Below are 19110 nucleotides of genomic sequence, written 5' to 3'. Positions count from 1 at the left end.
GACGCTTAACTGACTGAGCCACCCAGGCGCCCCCATACTTTTGATTCTGCATTGTTAGTGCCAAGGTTGAATGTGGACATCATCGGGTATCAGCTTAGTTAAACCACCAGGGAACCAGGCAGGCACTTGGGGGACACTCTGTGAATTGAGGGCCCCATTGAGGTAGCAGCTTTGCTTCATGTGATGAGGTGAGGAATGGAGCTCTCCCCAGAGGGATCGCCACCACCCTTTCGTGTACAATTCAGGTAATGTCAGGGCCAGGCCAGCTGTGCTCTCGAATAAAGAATTTCCATTTGACTGTTAAGGATTTTTGTCCCCTTCTCTTGAGAGCCACCAAATCCAAGTTGACCTCTTCCAAAATGTCAGGTTGGAGAGTGACAGGACCTGTATAGGTCAGTAACAAGTTACTAGGTTCCTTTTTTTAAAAAGCGATGTACTTTGGGACTGCGTCCGGCTGGTGGCGCTGTTGTGCTGGAAGATGGCCTCTGGCGTAATTGCGGCCGTTGAGGCCATTCCTCCCGTTAACTTTTCTCCTCTTGGAAGCCTATACAGTTTCTTCTGGCCCATTCCGAGTGCTCAGGAATCACCTGGGGACAAACAGTAGCCTCCGAAAGGGCAAATGCGCTGACACTCAGGGGCATTCACAGCACAAGCCTGTACAATCACCGATACCAATTATATTTTCAGCCGTGGCAGCCCCCGCGCGGTACATTGAATTGGCAGAAAGGACCCAGCTACGGGGCCGCTTTCATTTCCCTTCCCTACTGCAAATGTTGCTCAGAGCCCAGCAATTGAAAAAGAATTTTTTTTTTTTTTTTTTTTTTTTTACCTTATGGGAAAACAGACCAAGGAGTTTATTGTGCGCCAATCAGGAGCTGTCGCAACAGCTGCAGGAGACCTTGCCATTCCAAGGGGCGGGGGTGGGGGGGGGGGGTGGGGGGGGGTGGCAAGGAATGCTGGGGAAGGGGTGGAAGGAGGGATGGGGAGAGCAGAGAGTGCTGCAGGGGAGCAGTGGGGGCAGCTGGCAGGATATTATTTTCTCTTGGCTTCCGGGTTTAGAGTTGGCATACCACTGCCCCCCCCCCCTCCCCCGTGTATCTGTAGTGTCAGTCCTGGGAGCACCCGACACCAGGGGCATTTTGCAGCTCCTCCCCCCCCCCCCCCCCCCCCCCCCCGCCCCATTCTGCACTGCATTCCTTGGTGCCTTCAGCTACCCCTGCTGTGTCTATCCATAGGACATGGTAAGGTTGTGCCATGGATGGCTGGATTCTAGAGAGCTACAAACGTTTGAGGCCCTCGCCTCTAGCAAGTTGCAAGCATACTTTCTCATCAAAGCAGCTGAGGGGAGAAAGGGACCGGGGCTCAGAGAGGGACAGAGGAGGTCTGGGCCAGTAAGCAAAGTTTTTCGTTGGCTTTGGGTTTGAATGGTGACCTGCAGGGCTCACCCAAATAAACTTGTACTGCTTTTGGTTCACCTAAAGTTCTATTTCAAACATCCTGGCTGACACTGTTTATTTCAGCCCTTTGGGGTCTTTTGATGTAGCAGCCACATGGATACTGTTGCCCCACTATCAAAACATCCCTTGCACCTCCTGGGGCACCTGGGTGGCTCAGTCGGTTAAGCTTCCGGCTGATTCAGCTCAGGTCATGATCTCACAGTTTGTGAGCCTGAGTCCCATGTTGGGCTCTCTGCTGTCAGTGCGGAGCCTGCTTCGGATCCTCTGTCCCCTTCGCTCTCTGCCCCTCCCCTGCTCACACTCTCAGTCTCTCTCTCTCTCTCTCTCTCTCTTGCCAAAAGTAAATAAACATTAAAAAAACAAATCCCTTCTTCCTCCTGCATGGAGGAGAATAAGCGGGAACCAAAGCACCATTCTGGTGACTTATTTAACTCTTACTGCCTAACAGGTAGGCCAGTGTGAGATGCTCCCTTGAGCAGCTCTTGCCCTGCTGCCCACCACGTGGGGGAGAGGGTTCACTAACATATGCCAGGGAATCTTTTCATAACCCCTGGCCTCGTCCACAGGGTCCTGCCTCTTCCAGAAAGCCCTGTCTCTGTCAGCATCCCATCCTCACTGACAAAACCATCAGGGTCTGGCATTTGAATTTATCCTGCTGGTAAGTGATTAATTGGCCTCTTACGGTTTCATGGATGCTGGCCAAGACGAGGCTCCTGGGTCAGAGACTAAGAACTTTATTACTCACGGCACAGTAAGTAGCATAAACATAACATTTACATTGGCTCCCTGCCCCCCCCCCCCCCCGCCAAGTCCCACAGGGACGATGTGAAGGACCTCAGGGGACGCTGTGCATGCAACAGGTTTGTGTCGCTGCTATGGAACACTGAGCCTGGGGGACCTACCTCTTTTATAGCAGGAAATAGGCAAGCCTGCTCTTCGTCCTGGAGGGAGATATTACTACATTCCTCAGAGTTGCTCTGCAAACACAAGCCTGAGAGACGGCACAGGCTAAGAGCAGTTAGGACCTTGCATTCTTGGCATACCCAGAAAGAATGTGCAGAGACCCTCCGAGCTCTCCCAATAGTTCCCACCCCGTGTCCACTTCCAGGCCATGCCTATCTATTTTTTTAAAAGCCCTGCTTCTCAGTCCTGATGCCCAGACTGGATGGTGGGAGAAGGAACAAGGACAAGAGAAATCCAAGCTCTTTTAGGATCACAGACACAAAAGACGTAAGTAGAGGGGAGCAGTGTGCTTAAAGAACAGTATGTCATAACCAACTTGGCTTTTCTAACATATATAAGGATGGCCCAGCATTAAAAGGCTCATCCACGGGGCGCCTGGGTGGCGCAGTCGGTTAAGCGTCCGACTTCAGCCAGGTCACGATCTCGCGGTCCGTGAGTTCGAGCCCCGAGTCGGGCTCTGGGCTGATGGCTCAGAGCCTGGAGCCTGTTTCCGATTCTGTGTCTCCCTCTCTCTCTGCCCCTCCCCCGTTCATGCTCTGTCTCTCTCTGTCCCCAAAAAATAAACGTTGAAAAAAAAAAATAAAAGGCTCATCCATGAATATTAACAGGTTCAAGGATAAATTTTGTTATTTCGATTAGCAGATACCTATGAGCCAGGGGTTGACAAAAATAACAAAATTCCAGCCTTCACTGAACTTACATTCAAGTGAGAGACAGAGACAAACAAACAAATATGTAATATGATATCTAGTAGTGACTGGGATCATTGGGAAAATAAAGCTGAGGGAGAGGATAGATGTCAACAATCTCGCATGGTTTGATCTAATCCATATGTGCAAGTGTAGTGTTTGATGAAGGTAGATTTCCTATCTGGAAGAAAAGATAATAAATGATGCTAGGGCAATGAGCTAATATTTTTGGAAAAAATAAGGTTAGGCATTTATCTTTCGCCTTTTACAAAACTACATTTCAGATAAATGAATGATCTAAACCATATAAACGCACAAAACCATAATAGCATTAGCAAAAATACTGGAGAATATATCACCTCGGCTCTTTCTGGGGTGCACTGGTCCGGGGGCCCTTCAGCAACAAAATGGTTCAGCAAGTTGCAGGAAACGTGACTTTTCCTGCTGAAGAAGAGAAAAATCTTGCAGTACTGTTCTGAAATTAACTGTTTTCAGGCATGCTTAAAGCAATCAAACATAGGCCAAAATTTACATTTCACGATGGGCTTCCTTTTGCAACTGGACTGCCTCACTATGGATATATACTTGCAGGGACAATTAAGGATATGGTTACCAGATATCCTCACCAGAGTGGGTTTCCTGTTGACAGAAGATTTGGATGGGATTGTCATGGCTTACCTGTGGAATATGATATCGATAAAATATTGGGAATCAGAGGACCAGGGGATGTAGCCAAAACGAGAATTGTAGAGCATAACAATCAGTGCCAAGCAATTGTGATGAGATACTCTACTAAGTGGAAGTCCAGAGTTATCAGACTTGGCCGATGGATCGACTTTGACACCGACTACAAAACGCCGTATCTATAATTCATGGAATCTGTCTGGTGGGTCTTTAAACAACCCTATGAGAAAGGCCTTGTGGATAGAGGTGTGAAAGTCATGACCTTCTCTAACCGCGTGCAACACCCTACTTTCCAACATCGAGTCTCACCAGAAATACAAGGATGTTCAAGATCCTTTCACATTTGTAACATTCTTTGGGAGGAAGATGAACACGTATCCTTGGTTGTCGGGACGACCACTTCCTGAACATTACCCGGTAACCTTGTCCTGTGCGTTAATCCAGATATGCAGTGCGTGAAGATTAAAGATGTTTTTGGGGGAAAATTACTCATTTTAATGGAAGCCATAGTATCAGCTCTTGATAAGTTGGAGAGTGACCATGAGATCCTTGCAAGATTTCCCGGTACCTATCTCAAAGGCGAGAAGTACAGGCCCCTGTTTGACTATTTTGTGCGGGGTAAGGTTGGTGGTGCTTTCACTGTGTTTACTGATGGCTCTATGCAGGAGGAGGAGGGCACTGGAGGGGTACACCAGGCTCCTTACTTCGGTGCTGATGATTATCAGGTCGGCATGGACTTCAACGTCATTCATAAAGACTCTCCTCCTGTTTGCCCTATGGATGCTTCAGGCTGTTTTACTGCAGAAGTGACAGGTTTCACAGGACAGTATGTGAAGGAGGTTGATAAAAATATCATCAGGACCCTGGAGGAAGAAGGCTGACTTCTTGTTGCCCGCAACCTCACTCACCACGACCCTTTCTGCTGGGGGTCAGACACTCCCCTCATGTACCAAGTAGTGCCTGGCTGGTCCTTGTGGGTGGAGCCCAGGGTGGACCAGCTGCTGAGGAACCATGACCTGTGTTACTGGGTCCCAGAGTTTGTATGGGAAAAGCAACTTGGAAATTGGCTAAAGGATTCACGTGACTGGGCAATTTCCAGAAACAGATACTGGGGCACCCCTATCCCACTGTGGGTCAGTGATGACTTCAAGGAGGCAGCATGCGTCGGATCCATGGCAGAACTTGAAGCGCTATTGGGAGCAAAGATCTCTGATCTCCACAGAGAGACCATCCCTTCCTGCTGTGAAAACTGTTGTGTCGCGCCTCTGAAGTGTTTGTTGGTTTAAGAATGGCAGCATGCCCTGTGCTCCAGTTCATTATCCATTTGAAAACAAGAGGGAGTCTGAGGATACATTTTCTACAGACTTCCTTGCTGAAGACATTGACCATACCGGAGGATGGTTTTACACTCTGGTGGTGCTGGCCACTGCTCTCTTTGGACAGCTACCTTTTAGGAATGTGATTGTGAATGGGCTCATCCTGGCAAGTGAAGGCCAAAAAGCGAGCAAACGGAGTAAGAATTATCTGGATCCACTTTCAATCATCCATAAATGTGGTGCCTAGGTCCTCAGATTGTATCTGATTAACTCCCCTGTGGTGAGAACAGAAAACCTTTGCTTTAAGGAGGAGGGGGTGCATGATGTCTTGAAGGACATGCTTCTCCCTTGGTACAATACCTATTGCTTCCTCATCCAGAACTTCCTGAAGCTGCAGGAGGAGGAAGAAATGGACTTCCTCTACAATGAGAACAGGGTTAAAGAAAGTGCCAACACCCCACACTGGCGGGTCCCGTCCTTCATGCGGTTAGTTGCTTGCTGGGCTCTTTGGGACCAAAATGGCAGCTTACAGACTCTATATTGCAATGCTTTGTCTGGTCAAGTTTCTGGATGTCCTGAGCAATTGCTATGTCAGGATGAACCACAGAAGGCTAACGGGTGGAAATGGGGAGGAGGACCGTGTTATGCCCCTGGAGACCTTGTTTAGTATCCTGATTTCTCTGTACGGACTGATGGCCCCTAGACACCTTTTCTTCCTAAATTGGCGTACCGGAATCTAAAGATGCTGACTGACCCTGTTTCTGTCCAGGACACAGACACCCTCAGCATCCACCACCCCATGCTGCCCCATGTTCGAGAGAAGTTGACTGACAAGAAAATGGAGAGCACAGTATCTGGGATATGGTCTGTGATTGAATGTCAGCGAGTGATTCGAAACCCCAAAACCATTCCGATAAAGTATCTTTTGAAAAAAATTGTAGTTCTCTGTCAGCATCCAGAAGCTCTTTTTCTTTCTTTCTTTCTTTCTTTCTTTCTTTCTTTCTTTCTTTCTTTCTTTCTTTCTTCATTCATTCATTCAATTTATTTTAGAGATAGATCACAAGCAGGGGAGGGACGGGGGGGGGGAGAGAGAGAGGGAGAGAGAGCTAGGGAGAGAGAGAGAGAGAGAATATCCCATGCAGGCTCCATGCACAGCACGGAGCCCAACTTGGGGCTGTTCCCACCACCTGACCCTGACAGCATGACTTGATCCAAACCGAGAGTCAGATGCTCAACTGACTGAACCACTCAGGCACCCCAGGATCAAGAGCTCTTAACGAGATCAAGTCTTTGGAGAAGTATATCACTGAGGAACTCAGTGCTGGAAAAGTTATGCTGCCCACAGACAAAATACACGTACGGGTTTTGCCTCAGGGCAGATCCTGATCCCGTGGTCCTCAGGGAAGCCTCTGAAGGGAGCCTTCAAGGCTGTGATGTGTCCATCAAGCAGCCGAGGGGGGAGGAGCCGGAGTGCTTCCAGGAGAGGGGGACCGTTGTTGGAGAAGGCATGAACCAAATGAAGGGGACATTGGTCTCCTGTACGCCTTTGATCAGACAACAGGCAGGACAACGCGGTTTGTACACTTGGCTGCCCAGGCTTTGGTTCTTTTGGGCGTCACCCCTGACCAGTCAATCATGGATGAAGGAGTGGCTCATATCCAGAAAATTGGCAAAAAGTGCAATCTGGTTGCAACTGATGAAATAGTAGCTTACTATGAAGCAAAGTCTGAAGGCAAGTGTCCGAAAAATGTTATCAAAAGCCACATGGAGTTCATACTTGCCACCATCAAGGCTCCCTTGGAACCATATCCAGTTCCAACATCAGATAAAGTCCTTACTCCGGGGAAAATACAGTTAAATGGGTCTGACCCGGAAATCACACCCACCCAGGGATTATCCCCGCCGGGCCCTGCTTGTGCATGTTCATCTTTACATGTGTACAAATGCCAGCAAGCAAGGTGGAGTATTGCTTCTGGAAAATCCAAAGGCGAGAGTAGGGTGGACCTTTTAAAACTGAGGTGTTGTTACTAGGATTTTTGGTGTAACGAATACAGGGCTGGCTGCCTTCCATGGTGAAACAGAAATACGAAACCAAACCGACTTACAGAGTCTCACTGGAAAAACGCTTCGGGTGGAAGCAGGGTCTGCCCCCACTGTGGGGGACAGCCCGAGCACTATTCTCCGCCAGTGCATCAACCTGCAGCCCCTGAACACAGGCCCGCAGGAGTGCTTCATGGGAACAGTGGCACTCTCCTGCTCGAAACCCCCCTTGGGCAGAGTGGACTGACCCACCAAGGTCTTCGGTATGAAGTAGCCAAGGTGTTTGGCCTTTGGAGCAGGAAGCTAGATTTCTGAATGAGACTTAAACAGATAAAATTACGAGGAAATCCCTAGGAAGACTTTGAACTTAAAGACTGTATGTTTCTGTATTACCAACAACAGCAGACTTCTAACATTCATTACCAGTGTGGTTCAGGCAGCCTTACCTTGGCACATACCTGTCCCCTACACACACACACACACACACACACACACACACACACACACGCACAGAGGCACACGCACACTGAAGACAGTCATGTGTAATATGCTCCCTTTGGCCTGAAATTGAAATGGTATTGATTCATGGAGTGACTTGGAACCTCAGAGTGATATTCACACTTAACTGTAAATACCTATGCAGACATGTTGAGAGGAAGGCTACAACAGAACCTCAGCACTAGATTTTTCTATACTCGAATTCTCCAAGTGTACGAGGTAGAAGTGATTTAAGTGGCACAGCATAGTGTGTGTGTATATATTCTTTGGTCTTTTAAAATCTATTTGAGGGGCACCTGGGTGGCTCAGTTGGTTGAGTGACCGACTCTTGATTTCAGCTTAGGTCATGATCCCAGGGTCATGGGATTGAGCCCTGCATCAGGCTGCATGCTTAGTGTGGAGTCTACTTACGATTCTCTCTCTCTCTCTCTCTCTCTCTCTCTCTCTGTCTCTCTCTCTCTCTCCTTCTGCCCCTCCCCCCCACACACATACTTTCTCTCTCTCTCTCTCTCTCAAAAATAAAAACTTATTTGAGACCTCTTGAAGAAGCGGACAGTATTGAATATATTTTAAAAAATATTTTGTTTTTAAGTAATCTCTACACCCAACATGGGGCTTGAACTCACAACCCTGAGATCAAGTCACATGCTCTACTGACTGAGCCAGCCAGGCGCCCCCAAATATTTCTGCTACGTGGATTTTCTTGGAAAATTTGATGGAATATTTTAAGTTTCAGTAAATCAGAACAATAAACTTTCTCTCAGATAAGAAACGAATTGGAGAATATATTTCTCATCTTTAGGGGAGGACTTGAAACGGAAGTCAGAGCTTTGAAGACAAAGACTGTCATGTTTCTGTGTCACACAGCTTGTGAGCAGAAATGGTGTGTGGACACCTCGGGGAGTGTCACTAATCGGCTGGGGGCCTCTGCTCTCCTCCTTCTTGCCGGAATAACTGTCCTAGGTGTTGAATGAACTTGGGAATGGAGGCCTTCCAAGGAGGGGCAACAAGATAATGGAGTCAGAGCCTCTGACCGCAGAGGGCCAACCCAGCCCCGAACCCACTGTCACTGGACTTGTACGTGAGTGGGAAATAAACCCTTCCCTTATCTGGGCTGCGATTATGTTGTACATTGTTCCTTGCACCTGAATCTCATCCTAACTGATACACCTGCCCGGTCCCAGGTGAAGGGTCATGATTAAGGTAAGCCACTGGTTCTCAACTCTGGTCAACTTTTAGAATCATCCAGGGAGCTTGTGAAAAACACCAGTAGGGACCCCATCCCACACTGCTACCTCAAACATCTGGCAGTGGCATCCGAATACAGGCATTTTTTAGCAGCTCCCCAGGTGAGAGCAAAATACAGCCAGGTGTGAAGAATTAGCTTAAGCCAATCAGGACAAACCTCTTCCCCTCTTTCCCAGTTACCCTTGCAGTCGGAGTGGTCACGGACCTAGTTCTGACCTGTGATCCCTAAGTGGAAATCTGCCGAGACGGTTTCTGGGAAAGCTTTTACATTTCTGGTTAGAAAGAGCAGATGTGGCTGGGCCTCTTCTTTCTTCCCCTTCCCAGCTGAATGCAGAAGTGATGTCTAGAGCTGCAGCAGCCATGTGGTGATTATGAGGCACCACGGATGAGGTTCTCATACAACACGCTAAGGTTAGCAGACTGCAAAGTCAGAAAGCTGGGGTCTCAGGGGGTGTCACCAAGCAGTTAAACCAACCCCAGTGACTCCTTAAATTCAGAAATGAGGGGGAAAAAACCCAAACCCTTATTTGTTTAATGAGTTTTCTGTTTATCACAGCAGAACATATTCACAACCTGTAACACATACGTGAGTACAGATGCTTTGGGGGCACTCTGTAATGTTTACCACGTGTACCAAGAAAATCAGATTTACGCAGCAATATTGCTGGTAATGGCCCAAACTAGAAACCACCGAAATATCCATCAACTTGAGAAAGGCTCGATAAATTTAGCAAACAGACATTATACAATACCGTGCAGCAAAACAAAACGAGTCTGCTTGCTTTCTAAAACATGGTATCTTAGATTTCTTTAAAAATTTTTTTTAACGTTTATTTATTTTTGAGACAGAGAGACAGAGCATGAACGGGGGAGGGTCAGAGAGAGGGAGACACAGAATCGGAAACAGGCTCCAGGCTCTGAGCTGTCAGCACAGAGCCTGACGCGGGGCTGGAACTCACGGACTGCGAGATCATGACCTGAGCTGAAGTCGGCCACTTAACCGACTGAGCCACCCAGGCGCCCCGAGATTTCTAAGACATAGTATTGAGTGAAAAAAAGTGCATTATTGGACAGTAAGTATATAGAGCATGAAACTATTTCTTCTAAAGGGCACACCCATCCACTAAAAACAATACTATATACTCTGGGTGCTGTACATGCACAGGAAAAAGGTTTCGAAGGAGGTGAGAACCTGCCTCTGGAGATAGGGCAGGTGGACTGGGGGCTGTAGCTGGGGTGCTAAGAAACTCTGGCCTTCTTTATAATTTATAATATTTTTTAAAAGGAATGTAATAATTTACTAATTAAAAATATCCAAGCGTAGTGCCTGGGTGGCTCGGTTGGTTGAGTGTCCGACTCTTGATTGTGGCTCAGGTCGTGGTCTCATAGTCTTGAAATTAAGCCCCTCGGGTGAGCTCCTGCTGAGTGCCGAGCCCGCTTGGGATTCTTTCCTCCCTTTCTCTCCGCCCCTCCCCCACTCGCTCTCTCTGTTTCTCTCACAGAAAAAAGCAGCCCTACTTTCTGAGGGTTCTTGCCAGTCACTGACACCGCCTTTCTCATTTCTGACATGACTGGCGTCCTGGTCTCTCCCGCTCTCGGGGGAAGGTTCTGGCACCTGAATCCTCGCCCTTCCCCTGCCTCAGCTGATGACGCTATCATGGGTGACTCCCATGGGGACACTGATGACTCATCCAATAATTGTGGGTCTGAGTCCTCTTCTGTAGGAGTCATCTTGAGCTCTCTCTGGGACCCGCTCTGACAGCCCCGTCTGGGACTTCATTATTCCCAGTTCATTATTGCTGGTGGAGAATCCCTCCCTCCCTTCCAACTTACGGTTCAGTGACTCCCACGAGCACTACTCTTAGAGTATCTTGGGATCTTTGATCCTCTCCTCACCTGCTTATCCATTAGCTTCTGTCTTTTCTTCCCCCTGGACTCCATGTTGCCAACACCCTCAACCCCCTTGTACCTCTCTCTGGCCAAAAAATATTTTTGGATGGACCCAAGAATTAGTTTTCTCCGTGAAATCGCACACAATTGTACCATACCATGATAAATTTACATTGCCATCCCAACAGGGTCCTTGGTATTGCCCATAAATTCCTATTTCTCTCAGCCCTAAGACTTGTGTCAGTTTTACTCACTACTCCTCACTCGACATCACCTCCTCAAACATGCCTGCTCTCCTCACTGTGTCCCAGCATGCCATGTTCATCTCACCTCCACAGGGTAGCAGCTGCCCGGTTCAGATCTCCTGTCAGCGGGTGTATCCATTTCCCCAACTGCTTCAGATGTTAGTTGTTAAGTGCTCACAGTTACCCCCTTCTCTGGTGGGTTGTCTATGGACAAGAGGAGCCTCCAAGAGCCAGAGAGATGCCTGGGGGGTTAGGCCATGCAGGGCCTAAGTGAAACGCGGAGTGAAATATAATCTTTGTTAGTAACAAAGTCAAGGGTACTAGAGGTAGAACTAAAATTTCATTCTACCTTCACAGTGAAAGGAAATGCTAAATTTCAGTTGGAGGTTAGTAAGAACAAAGATGTGATTTTTGGATTTTCCCCATCGAAGTTCATGATACTGATTTGTATTTGTGGACACCTACAGGCTCTGTGGACCCCAGCTTAGGACCTCCGTACTAGAGGATTTCTAGGCCTAGGAAACTGACATTCAATTCACTCAGCCTCGCACTACATGCTTTGTTTAACTTAACAGTTAAACAGATGGTTTAACCTCTCTCCCCTGCCCAAGAGACTGGTTGAAGAACTTTTCAAGGGTCCTGACTAAACTTCCCTGTTGTCAGGCAGTATCAGTGAGAGATGACTTCCTTGGGGACTTGAAGGCCAGGAGAACTCACCAAGCTCCTAGGGAAGACGCAATGGCCTCCAGACAATGATGGTCTCATCTTCTTGGCTTGAGTCAATTGGAGTCACCCTGTGGGTAGCTACAGGGTGTCACATCAGTTAGCAGATATTGCTTGAATGCCAGGCTGGGCAGAATTTAGGGATGAAAATAACATAGTTATCTTCAAGATAAATTAGTATTTTGGGGGAGGGGGTGGGGGGCTCAGTTGGTTGAGCATCCGACTCTTGATTTCAGCTCAGGTCGTGATCTCAGTGTCGTGAGATCGAGCCCGACATCCAGCTCCCTGCTCAACGCTTGGGATTTTCTCTCTCTGCCCCCCTCTAAAAAAAAAAAAAAAAAAAGGAAAAAAGAAAAGAAAAGAAAATTAACATTTTGGGGGAATAAAAATTAGGTTATTACCAGAGATTGGATCAAGATGGCACATCCCTCTTCTTTTCCACCTTAAATTTCCTCAAGTAAGAGGATATAGATTTCTAAGAAAAGTAAATCTCTCACTTCATCAGAAAGAGTAATATTTGGAGGAGAAAAGTGGTGGTGGATGGCAACAGCAGTGTGGAAGGTGGGACTAGGGAGTCTATGGGAACAATGTGATGATGCTCTCTGGTTTGATTTGTTTCACGGAAATATATGAATGGGGATGGAGGAGTACATTACATTAATAGTGTACATTAATTATATTAACTATAAATTTATAACAGCCTTATATTTACACAGCACTTGTCATTTGCTCAAGGCTCCTACTTAATCTTTAAAAATCTATAAATCTTTTCATCCCATGACTGTAGAGATTGCGCTGTCTAAAGGAATGCAGAGAAGGAAGCACAAAGCCTGTACTTGGTCCCTAAGAGTAGAATGACTACATTCCCCTGGGCACCTGGGCGGCTCAGTTGGTCAAGTGTCCGACTTCAGCTTAGGTCGTGATCTGGTGGTTTGTGGGTCTGAGCTCCACATCCGGGTCTGTGCTGACAGCTCAGAGTCTGGAGTTTGCTTCATTTGGATTCTGTTTCTCCCTTTCTCTCTTCCCCGCTCGCGCTCTCTCTCTCTCTCAAAAATAAGTAAACATTTAAAAAAATCTAGAAGACTACATTCCCTCCCTTCGGCTGCCAGAATGCCCTGCACCTTTTTTTGATGGATGAAGTATATAAATTACAGAGAGCTAGTATTTAACTTTCAGCGTGTATCATCTGGGGGTGCCTGTTAAAAATGTATTTTCTGGTGCCCCGGCCTTGAGATTCAAATTCTGCAAGTCTGGGGTAGAACTCCTAAGTCTGCATCTTTAACAAGTGCTGCTGGGGCGCCTGGGTGGCTCAGCTGGTTGGGCAGCCAACTTCGGCTCAGGTCATGATCTTGCGGTCTGTGAGTTTGAGCCCAGCGTCAGGCTCTGTGCTAACAGCTCAGAGCCTGGAGCGTGCGTCAGATTCTGTGTCCACCGCCGCCCCCCGCCCCGCCCCTCCCCAACTCGTGCTCTGTCTCTGTCTCTCAAATGTTAAAAAAAAAAATTAAAAACAAAAAACAAGTGCCACTGGTCCACTTGGGACAGGTGATCCAAAACCACACTGCTAGAATATCGGTTTAGGCAAAATCCTCCTGTGTCGTTTTGTTTTTAGGCAGGTCATCTGAAAGCAGCATGGGAATGGAATTTAAAAAATCAATATGGGGGCACCTGGGTGGCTCAGTTGGTCAAGCATAGGGACTTCAGCTCAGATAATCTCATGGTTTGTGGGTTTGAGCCCCCTGTCGGGCTCTGTGCTGACAGCCTGGAGCCTACTTTGGATTCTGTGTCTCCTTCTCGCTATCCCTCCCCTGCTCACGCTCTCTCTCTCTCAAAAACAAATAAACATTAAAAAATTACAAAAAAAGCAGTCTGGGAGCACCTGCCTGGCTCAGTCGGTAAAGCCTTTGATTCATGATCTTGAGGGTTGTGAGTTTGAGCCTTCCATTGGGTGTAGAGATTACTTTAAAATAAAATCTTAAGAAAATCAGTTCAAATTTCCCCTTTGATCACACTTACATGCTCGAGATAATTTCTGTCTCCAACTAATGGTTCTGCCCAGGGTAGTCGAGGCCTGGGACACACTTTTAGGGAAACAACTGTCAGAGCAAAGAACAAGACCACATAGGAAGAAACAACGAGGAAATGTGATTAACACAAAGTAACTGGGCAGGCTAGGAGACTGCCGGAGAAACCAGACACACAACCTTCCCCCAAGGACTGTGTTGTGTTCATTAATGTTTTTAGTGCCTGACATACGGAATATTCAGTGCGTATTGCTTAAAAGAATTACCATGGCACAGAGACAAAAACATTAAGAAAGGACAGATTCCTCAGTATTGTTTCTCACCCCGTTAAACTCCGGCACTCGTTCCCTAAGCATGAAATCTCATATTCTCCTTTAGTGTTAGTTTCAACATAAATTAAATATGGAGCCCCAAAACAAAGCAGCAAAGTGTGTGTGTCCCTTCACGCTCCACGGCAAAGGATAAACAGAAGAGTCAAGGGCAGAAGGAAAACAGAGGCCGGCTAGCCGTTGGTCCGGGCAAGGGAGACTCGCCCACCGCCCTACAACAGACCGGAAATCGGGGTCGCTCCCGCGCGGGCTTCTGACGTCACTTCCCCCGCGACTTCTTGCGGAGGACATGGCGGCTCTCAGCGGTGTCCGCTGGCTGACCCGGGTGAGGCCTGGGGTCAGGTCGTGCCGGGGGCGGGTGGGGGTGCGGCGGGTGTGTACCAGGCTCACTGAAGTATTCGGGGTGTGGGACCCCCGTACCCGACCTCACGGGCGTGTGCGTCTCTGTCGCAGGCGCTGGTCGCCGCCCCGAATTCCGGGACATGGAGGAACCTGTGTACCTCTGCCGTGGCGCACGCCGCCTCTCGAAGCCAGGTAAGGGAAAGTCCGGCTCCGGTCTGTCCACGCGCCTGTCCCCTCGTCCCCCGCTCCCCGGGACCAGTGCTCCCACCCCAGCTGTGGCTCTGATGGTCCCGCCGGCAGGCTGAGGACATGAGGGTGGAGGGCGCCTTTCCCGTGACCATGCTGCCAGGCGACGGCGTGGGGCCTGAACTGATGCACGCTGTCAAGGAGGTGTTCAAGGTGAGTGACGTCGGGGAATCAGCCAGCACACACTATGGGGCGGGTTGGAAAGGACTTACCCCATCGTGACCCAGAGATTTTGGGGACCTGTCCCTGAAGGCTGCCTCTGTCCCAGTGGAGTTCCAGGAGCATCACCTGAGCGAGGTGCAGAATATGGCATCTGAGGAGAAGCTGGAGCAGGTGTTGAGTTCCATGAAAGAGAACAAGGTGGCCATCATTGGTACGTGTGCCCCCTTGCTATTCCACCCATATGCCTTTTAAAATCACACGAGCAAACGTTCTTTAAGCTTCTTTTGGCACATACTAACACCTTAAGTCCCCCAGGCTCCCATCACTATTTTGTGGTGGCCATTTGTTTCTTGCTGTTTGGGACCCAGGAGTTGAGAGATCATGTGAGCTGCCTGTGCAGGAGGGTTTCAAGGGTTTGAAGTCTGTCATGGGTCATCAAATCTTGTTAATTGTGTTTCTTGAATGCCACTTCTAGCTGCCTCTTTTCTTCGGTCTTCCCCCCCTCCTTCCCTGCTTTAATCTCCCCATTAGAGGTTTTTTTGGCTTCCAGTTCTGCCCCTACAATCTGTCTTCTGCATCTGTTCTTTTGGAAAGACCGACATGGCTTTGCCAGACCCTGCCTTAGCGTGGGAGAGTAAGTTCTTCGTAAGCTGACTTTCAGCTTTTCTGCCTTCATTTCCATAACACTTGTTCTGTGCTTGGGGCACACTGGACTGTTAGTTTTCAAATACTATCTTGATTTACGTTGTTACTTCTGCCCGGAATGTTCTTCCTTTGATGCTGTTAGAATAGTCCTCACTTACCCTACTATAGTTTCCTAGGGCTACTGTAGAAATTACCTGAAAGTTAGTGTCTTAAAGTAACAAATATGTTCTCTTACAGTTCTGGAGGCTAGATTCCCCAAATTAAGGTGTTGGCCAGGCTTCCTCTGAAGGCTTAGGGGAGAATCATTCCTTGCCTCTTCCAGCTGCTGGTGGCTCTTGGTGTTCCTTGGTGTTTCTTAGCTTGTAGATGCATCGCTGCAATTTCTGCCTCATTTTTTGAACAGCTTTTCTCCCTCTGTGTCTGTGTATCTGTTTCTCTTTTGTTTCCTGTATAAAGACTTGACACTGGATTTTGGGCCCACCCTAGTTCAAAATGATTTCATCTCTAGATCCTTAATTATGTCTGTAAACACCGTTTTCCCAAATAAGGTCACATTTACAGGTTCTGAGGGTTAGGGCATGGACATTTCTTGTGGGCTCACTATTCAACCTGTACCCACTTAACCTAAGATTTGGCTGACGTGCCAGCTGTTTTTATAAATTTCTTGATATTACGAGAGAGAATTTCTATTCTGTGCTTCTGTGTACGACATTAATACCTCTCCTGTGGTACTTATCGTGTCTTTCATATTATTCGTCTTTCCCAATGTCTTGTTTACGTTTTGAGGACAGGAATTGTGTATTGTGTTTTTTGGTTGATATCCCTAGTACCTGATACATGGTCAGTATTCAATAAGTATTGGTTGAAAAAATGTCAAATAGACCTGCAAGCATCAGTTTCTTCTTTGTCTCCAGAGGCATTTAAGAGTCAGTGATTTGGGAGTGGGAGAGGAGAGTCTGGGTTGCATCATGTCACTGAGAGGGTTGGACACTGATCTGGGTTCCCTTGGTCTTAGCCTGTGCCCTCCCCCTCCCCCTTTGTTTACACAGGAAAGATCCATACCCCGATGGAGTATAAGGGAGAACTGGCCTCCTACGATATGCGACTGAGGTAGGTGGCGGGGGCCGTGGGTCAGAGGAGTCCTGGGGCACCAGGCAGAGTGCTGATGGCTCTGCCCCACCCTCAGGCGTAAGTTGGACTTGTTTGCCAATGTAGTCCACGTGAAATCGCTTCCTGGGTACAAGACTCGACACAACAATCTAGATCTCGTGATCATTCGAGAGCAGACAGAAGGGGAGTACAGCTCACTGGAACATGAGGTGAGGCCCTGGAAACTGGGGAGGGCAGGGGTGAAGGGAGAGAGCGGCATGGCTCCTTCCCTTGTTTTCAGGGTCACCTGGCTGTTTTTCTTTTCTTATCCAGAGTGCGAGGGGTGTGATTGAGTGCTTGAAGATCGTCACCCGAACCAAATCTCAGCGGATTGCCAAGTTTGCCTTTGACTATGCCACCAAGAAGGGGCGGGGCAAGGTCACGGCTGTTCACAAGGCCAACATCATGTGAGGGACAGGTCTTTGCATGGGATAGGAGCCCCTGAGAAGGTAGCCCCTTGCACTTTCTTGATTGAATCTGTTCCCTTTGGCTCACGGACAGGAAACTTGGGGATGGGTTGTTCCTGCAGTGCTGTGAGGAAGTTGCTGAACTGTACCCCAAAATCAAGTTTGAGACAATGATCATAGACAACTGCTGCATGCAGGTAATGTCCTCCCCATGTCTCCGCCCTCAGAGTGCCCGGGATGGGCACGGAGCAGAACTTCTCCATGCCGCCATTTTGCCTCCTAGCTGGTGCAGAATCCTTACCAGTTTGATGTGCTGGTGATGCCCAATCTCTACGGGAACATTATTGACAATCTGGCTGCCGGCTTGGTTGGGGGAGCTGGTGTGGTCCCTGGTGAGAGCTATAGCGCAGAGTATGCAGTCTTTGAGACGGTACGTGAGGTCACCTCTTCTCTTCGCCCGGCCCTCTCTGCATGCCTGGCTTCTGACTTCAGGTCCCTTGACAGCTGCCCTCCGATGCATCCCCCTCCTCAGTGACCCTGGTGTGTTCTTCCCCCCGCTGCCGTATGCTTCTACCCTGGGTGTCTGACCTGAGCTCTCTTCCTCAGTGCCCTTCCCTGACCTCAGCCTCTGCGTAACATCTGCTCCTAGTGACTCTGGCCTGCCGTCTCTCCACAGGGCGCCCGGCACCCATTTGCCCAGGCAGTGGGCAGGAACATAGCCAACCCCACAGCCATGCTGCTGTCAGCTTCCAACATGTTGCGGCATCTCAAGTAGGTGTTGGTGGGTTGGGGCAGGAGGCTGGGTGTTTTAAGGGGGAGCACAGGTGGGGAAATCAGGGGGATGATGTGGGGAGAATCTCAGTTTCTTCCTGTCTACATTGACAGTCTTGAGTATCACTCCAACATGATTGCAGATGCCGTCAAGAAGGTGATCAAAGTTGGCAAGGTGAGTCAGAAAGGCTGTGGGTTTCAGGGCCTCAGCACTCCTCTTTGGGGAACCTGAATCGGGGCCTCCTTTCCCTCCAGGTCCCCAGAACATCTTCTGCGCTCTGATCTTCCCCTGCAGCTCTCAGGGCTGTTCCTCACCTTCCTTCTCCTGGCTGTTTCATCCTCTGGGTCTCCTTTGCCTCTTGGTTACTGTCTGCTATGCCCTCTTTCCTGCTCCATCCATCGGCTCTTTTGTGGCTGCTGTCCGGGGGAGGGTGTGGGGGCCAGAGGAGCAGAGGGAGATAGCAGGCAGGATGAGGCACAGGTGTCTGCTTCTCCACACCTGCAAGCCCTTCCTCATCTGCATTCTCCTGCCTTCCGTCCTCCCACGTGGTCTGAAGTCCTCCAGGACTTGCATCTCCCATCTCACTTCACGCTCAGCCTCCCTCCCATCCTGCTCAGGCTGCAGCATAGCTCTCTGATAGTGGCTCTGGCCCAGACAGGAGTGGGGGAGCCCATGCTCTTCCAAACCTGGCCACCTCCTTGCGATTCTGCTGCATTGCATCTTCTTTCTGGCCTTGTCATTCCTTCTTGGATTCCATGCCCATCACATTGCCCTATCCCCCCTTCATGGGCTCTCTTCTCTTCTTCCCCACGGCTTTTGCCGGTGGTGGCTGTAGGTGCGGACTCGAGACATGGGCGGCTACAGTACCACAACCGACTTCATCAAGTCTGTCATCGGCCACCTGCACCCCCACGGGGGCTAAACCCCTTTATTCCCTCCAACCTCACAAGGACCATACTACCTACACCTCCCTTCAGTACAGTGGACCAGAGAAGAGCTCTTAAACCTTTTAGACCATAATCATCTGGGCAGAGCCTAGGTTGTCCTGGGGCTGGCTTCCTTAGGGACCCGTGTATTACTAGGTGGGGGTAGGGGGCCGCCTAGGGATGGGGCCTAGGCCACAGGGATGATGACCATTCTCCCCTACAGGTTCGAACTTCTGACATGGGTGGCTATGCCACCTGCCGAGACTTCACTGAGGCGGTCATTGGTGCTCTGCCTCACCAGTAGGTCCCATCCACACCCATAGCCATGTAAGGTGTTCAATAAAACAAATATACGGAC

At 48.8% G+C, this 19110-nt stretch overlaps 1 protein-coding gene, 1 long non-coding RNA gene and 1 pseudogene across 7 annotated transcripts; 2 read left to right on the top strand and 1 right to left on the bottom strand.

The window, feature by feature from the left end:
* Window positions 1-2926: 2926 nt before the first annotated feature.
* On the bottom strand, window positions 2927-14944 carry LOC109498056. 4 transcript variants are annotated; one of them, XR_006595312.1, is made up of 5 exons: window positions 14098-14944; window positions 13767-13846; window positions 11748-11834; window positions 11116-11296; window positions 2927-3553 (listed from the first exon to the last, which is right to left on the bottom strand). It is a non-coding gene; the product is annotated as an uncharacterized LOC109498056 (long non-coding RNA). The 4 variants fall into 4 exon arrangements; XR_006595310.1 differs by having other exon boundaries at window positions 2928-3553; window positions 13767-14903; XR_006595311.1 differs by lacking the exons at window positions 13767-13846; window positions 14098-14944 and having other exon boundaries at window positions 2929-3290; window positions 3469-3553; window positions 11748-13161.
* Window positions 3514-7562, top strand: LOC101082995 (annotated as a pseudogene).
* Window positions 14331-19109, top strand: IDH3B (isocitrate dehydrogenase (NAD(+)) 3 non-catalytic subunit beta). Of its 3 annotated transcripts, XR_002154623.2 has the most exons (13): window positions 14331-14428; window positions 14557-14637; window positions 14746-14844; window positions 14944-15064; window positions 16548-16608; window positions 16685-16817; window positions 16921-17054; window positions 17149-17251; window positions 17338-17484; window positions 17731-17825; window positions 17940-18000; window positions 18662-18865; window positions 18976-19109. XR_002154623.2 is itself a non-coding variant. In XM_003983728.4 (12 exons), the coding sequence occupies exons 1-12, from the start codon at window positions 14393-14395 to the stop codon at window positions 19054-19056; spliced, it is 1152 nt and encodes a 383-aa protein (XP_003983777.1). In that variant the 5' UTR covers window positions 14331-14392; the 3' UTR covers window positions 19057-19109. The 3 variants fall into 3 exon arrangements, 2 of the variants coding, with proteins under 2 accessions (XP_003983777.1, XP_003983776.1); XM_003983728.4 differs by lacking the exon at window positions 18662-18865; XM_003983727.5 differs by having other exon boundaries at window positions 18662-19109.
* The last annotated feature ends 1 nt before the right edge of the window (window position 19110 follows it).

Source organism: Felis catus, chromosome A3, assembly GCF_018350175.1.
Source record: "Felis catus isolate Fca126 chromosome A3, F.catus_Fca126_mat1.0, whole genome shotgun sequence".
Taxonomy (NCBI): Eukaryota; Metazoa; Chordata; class Mammalia; order Carnivora; family Felidae; genus Felis; species Felis catus.
The sequence above is the reverse complement of the archived record's forward strand: the minus strand, read 5'-3'. Positions and strand labels throughout refer to the sequence as shown.

What these genes read in the sequence shown, in the direction of transcription:
- IDH3B (XM_003983727.5), top strand. Translation starts at nt 14,393, where the DNA reads ATGGCGGCTCTCAGCGGTGTCCGCTGGCTGACCCGG. An exon ending in ACGCCGCCTCTCGAAGCCAG is followed by an intron (nt 14,638 to 14,745) that starts GTAAGGGAAAGT and finishes TCCCGCCGGCAG; the next exon opens with GCTGAGGACATGAGGGTGGA. An exon ending in GAACAAGGTGGCCATCATTG is followed by an intron (nt 15,065 to 16,547) that starts GTACGTGTGCCC and finishes TTGTTTACACAG; the next exon opens with GAAAGATCCATACCCCGATG.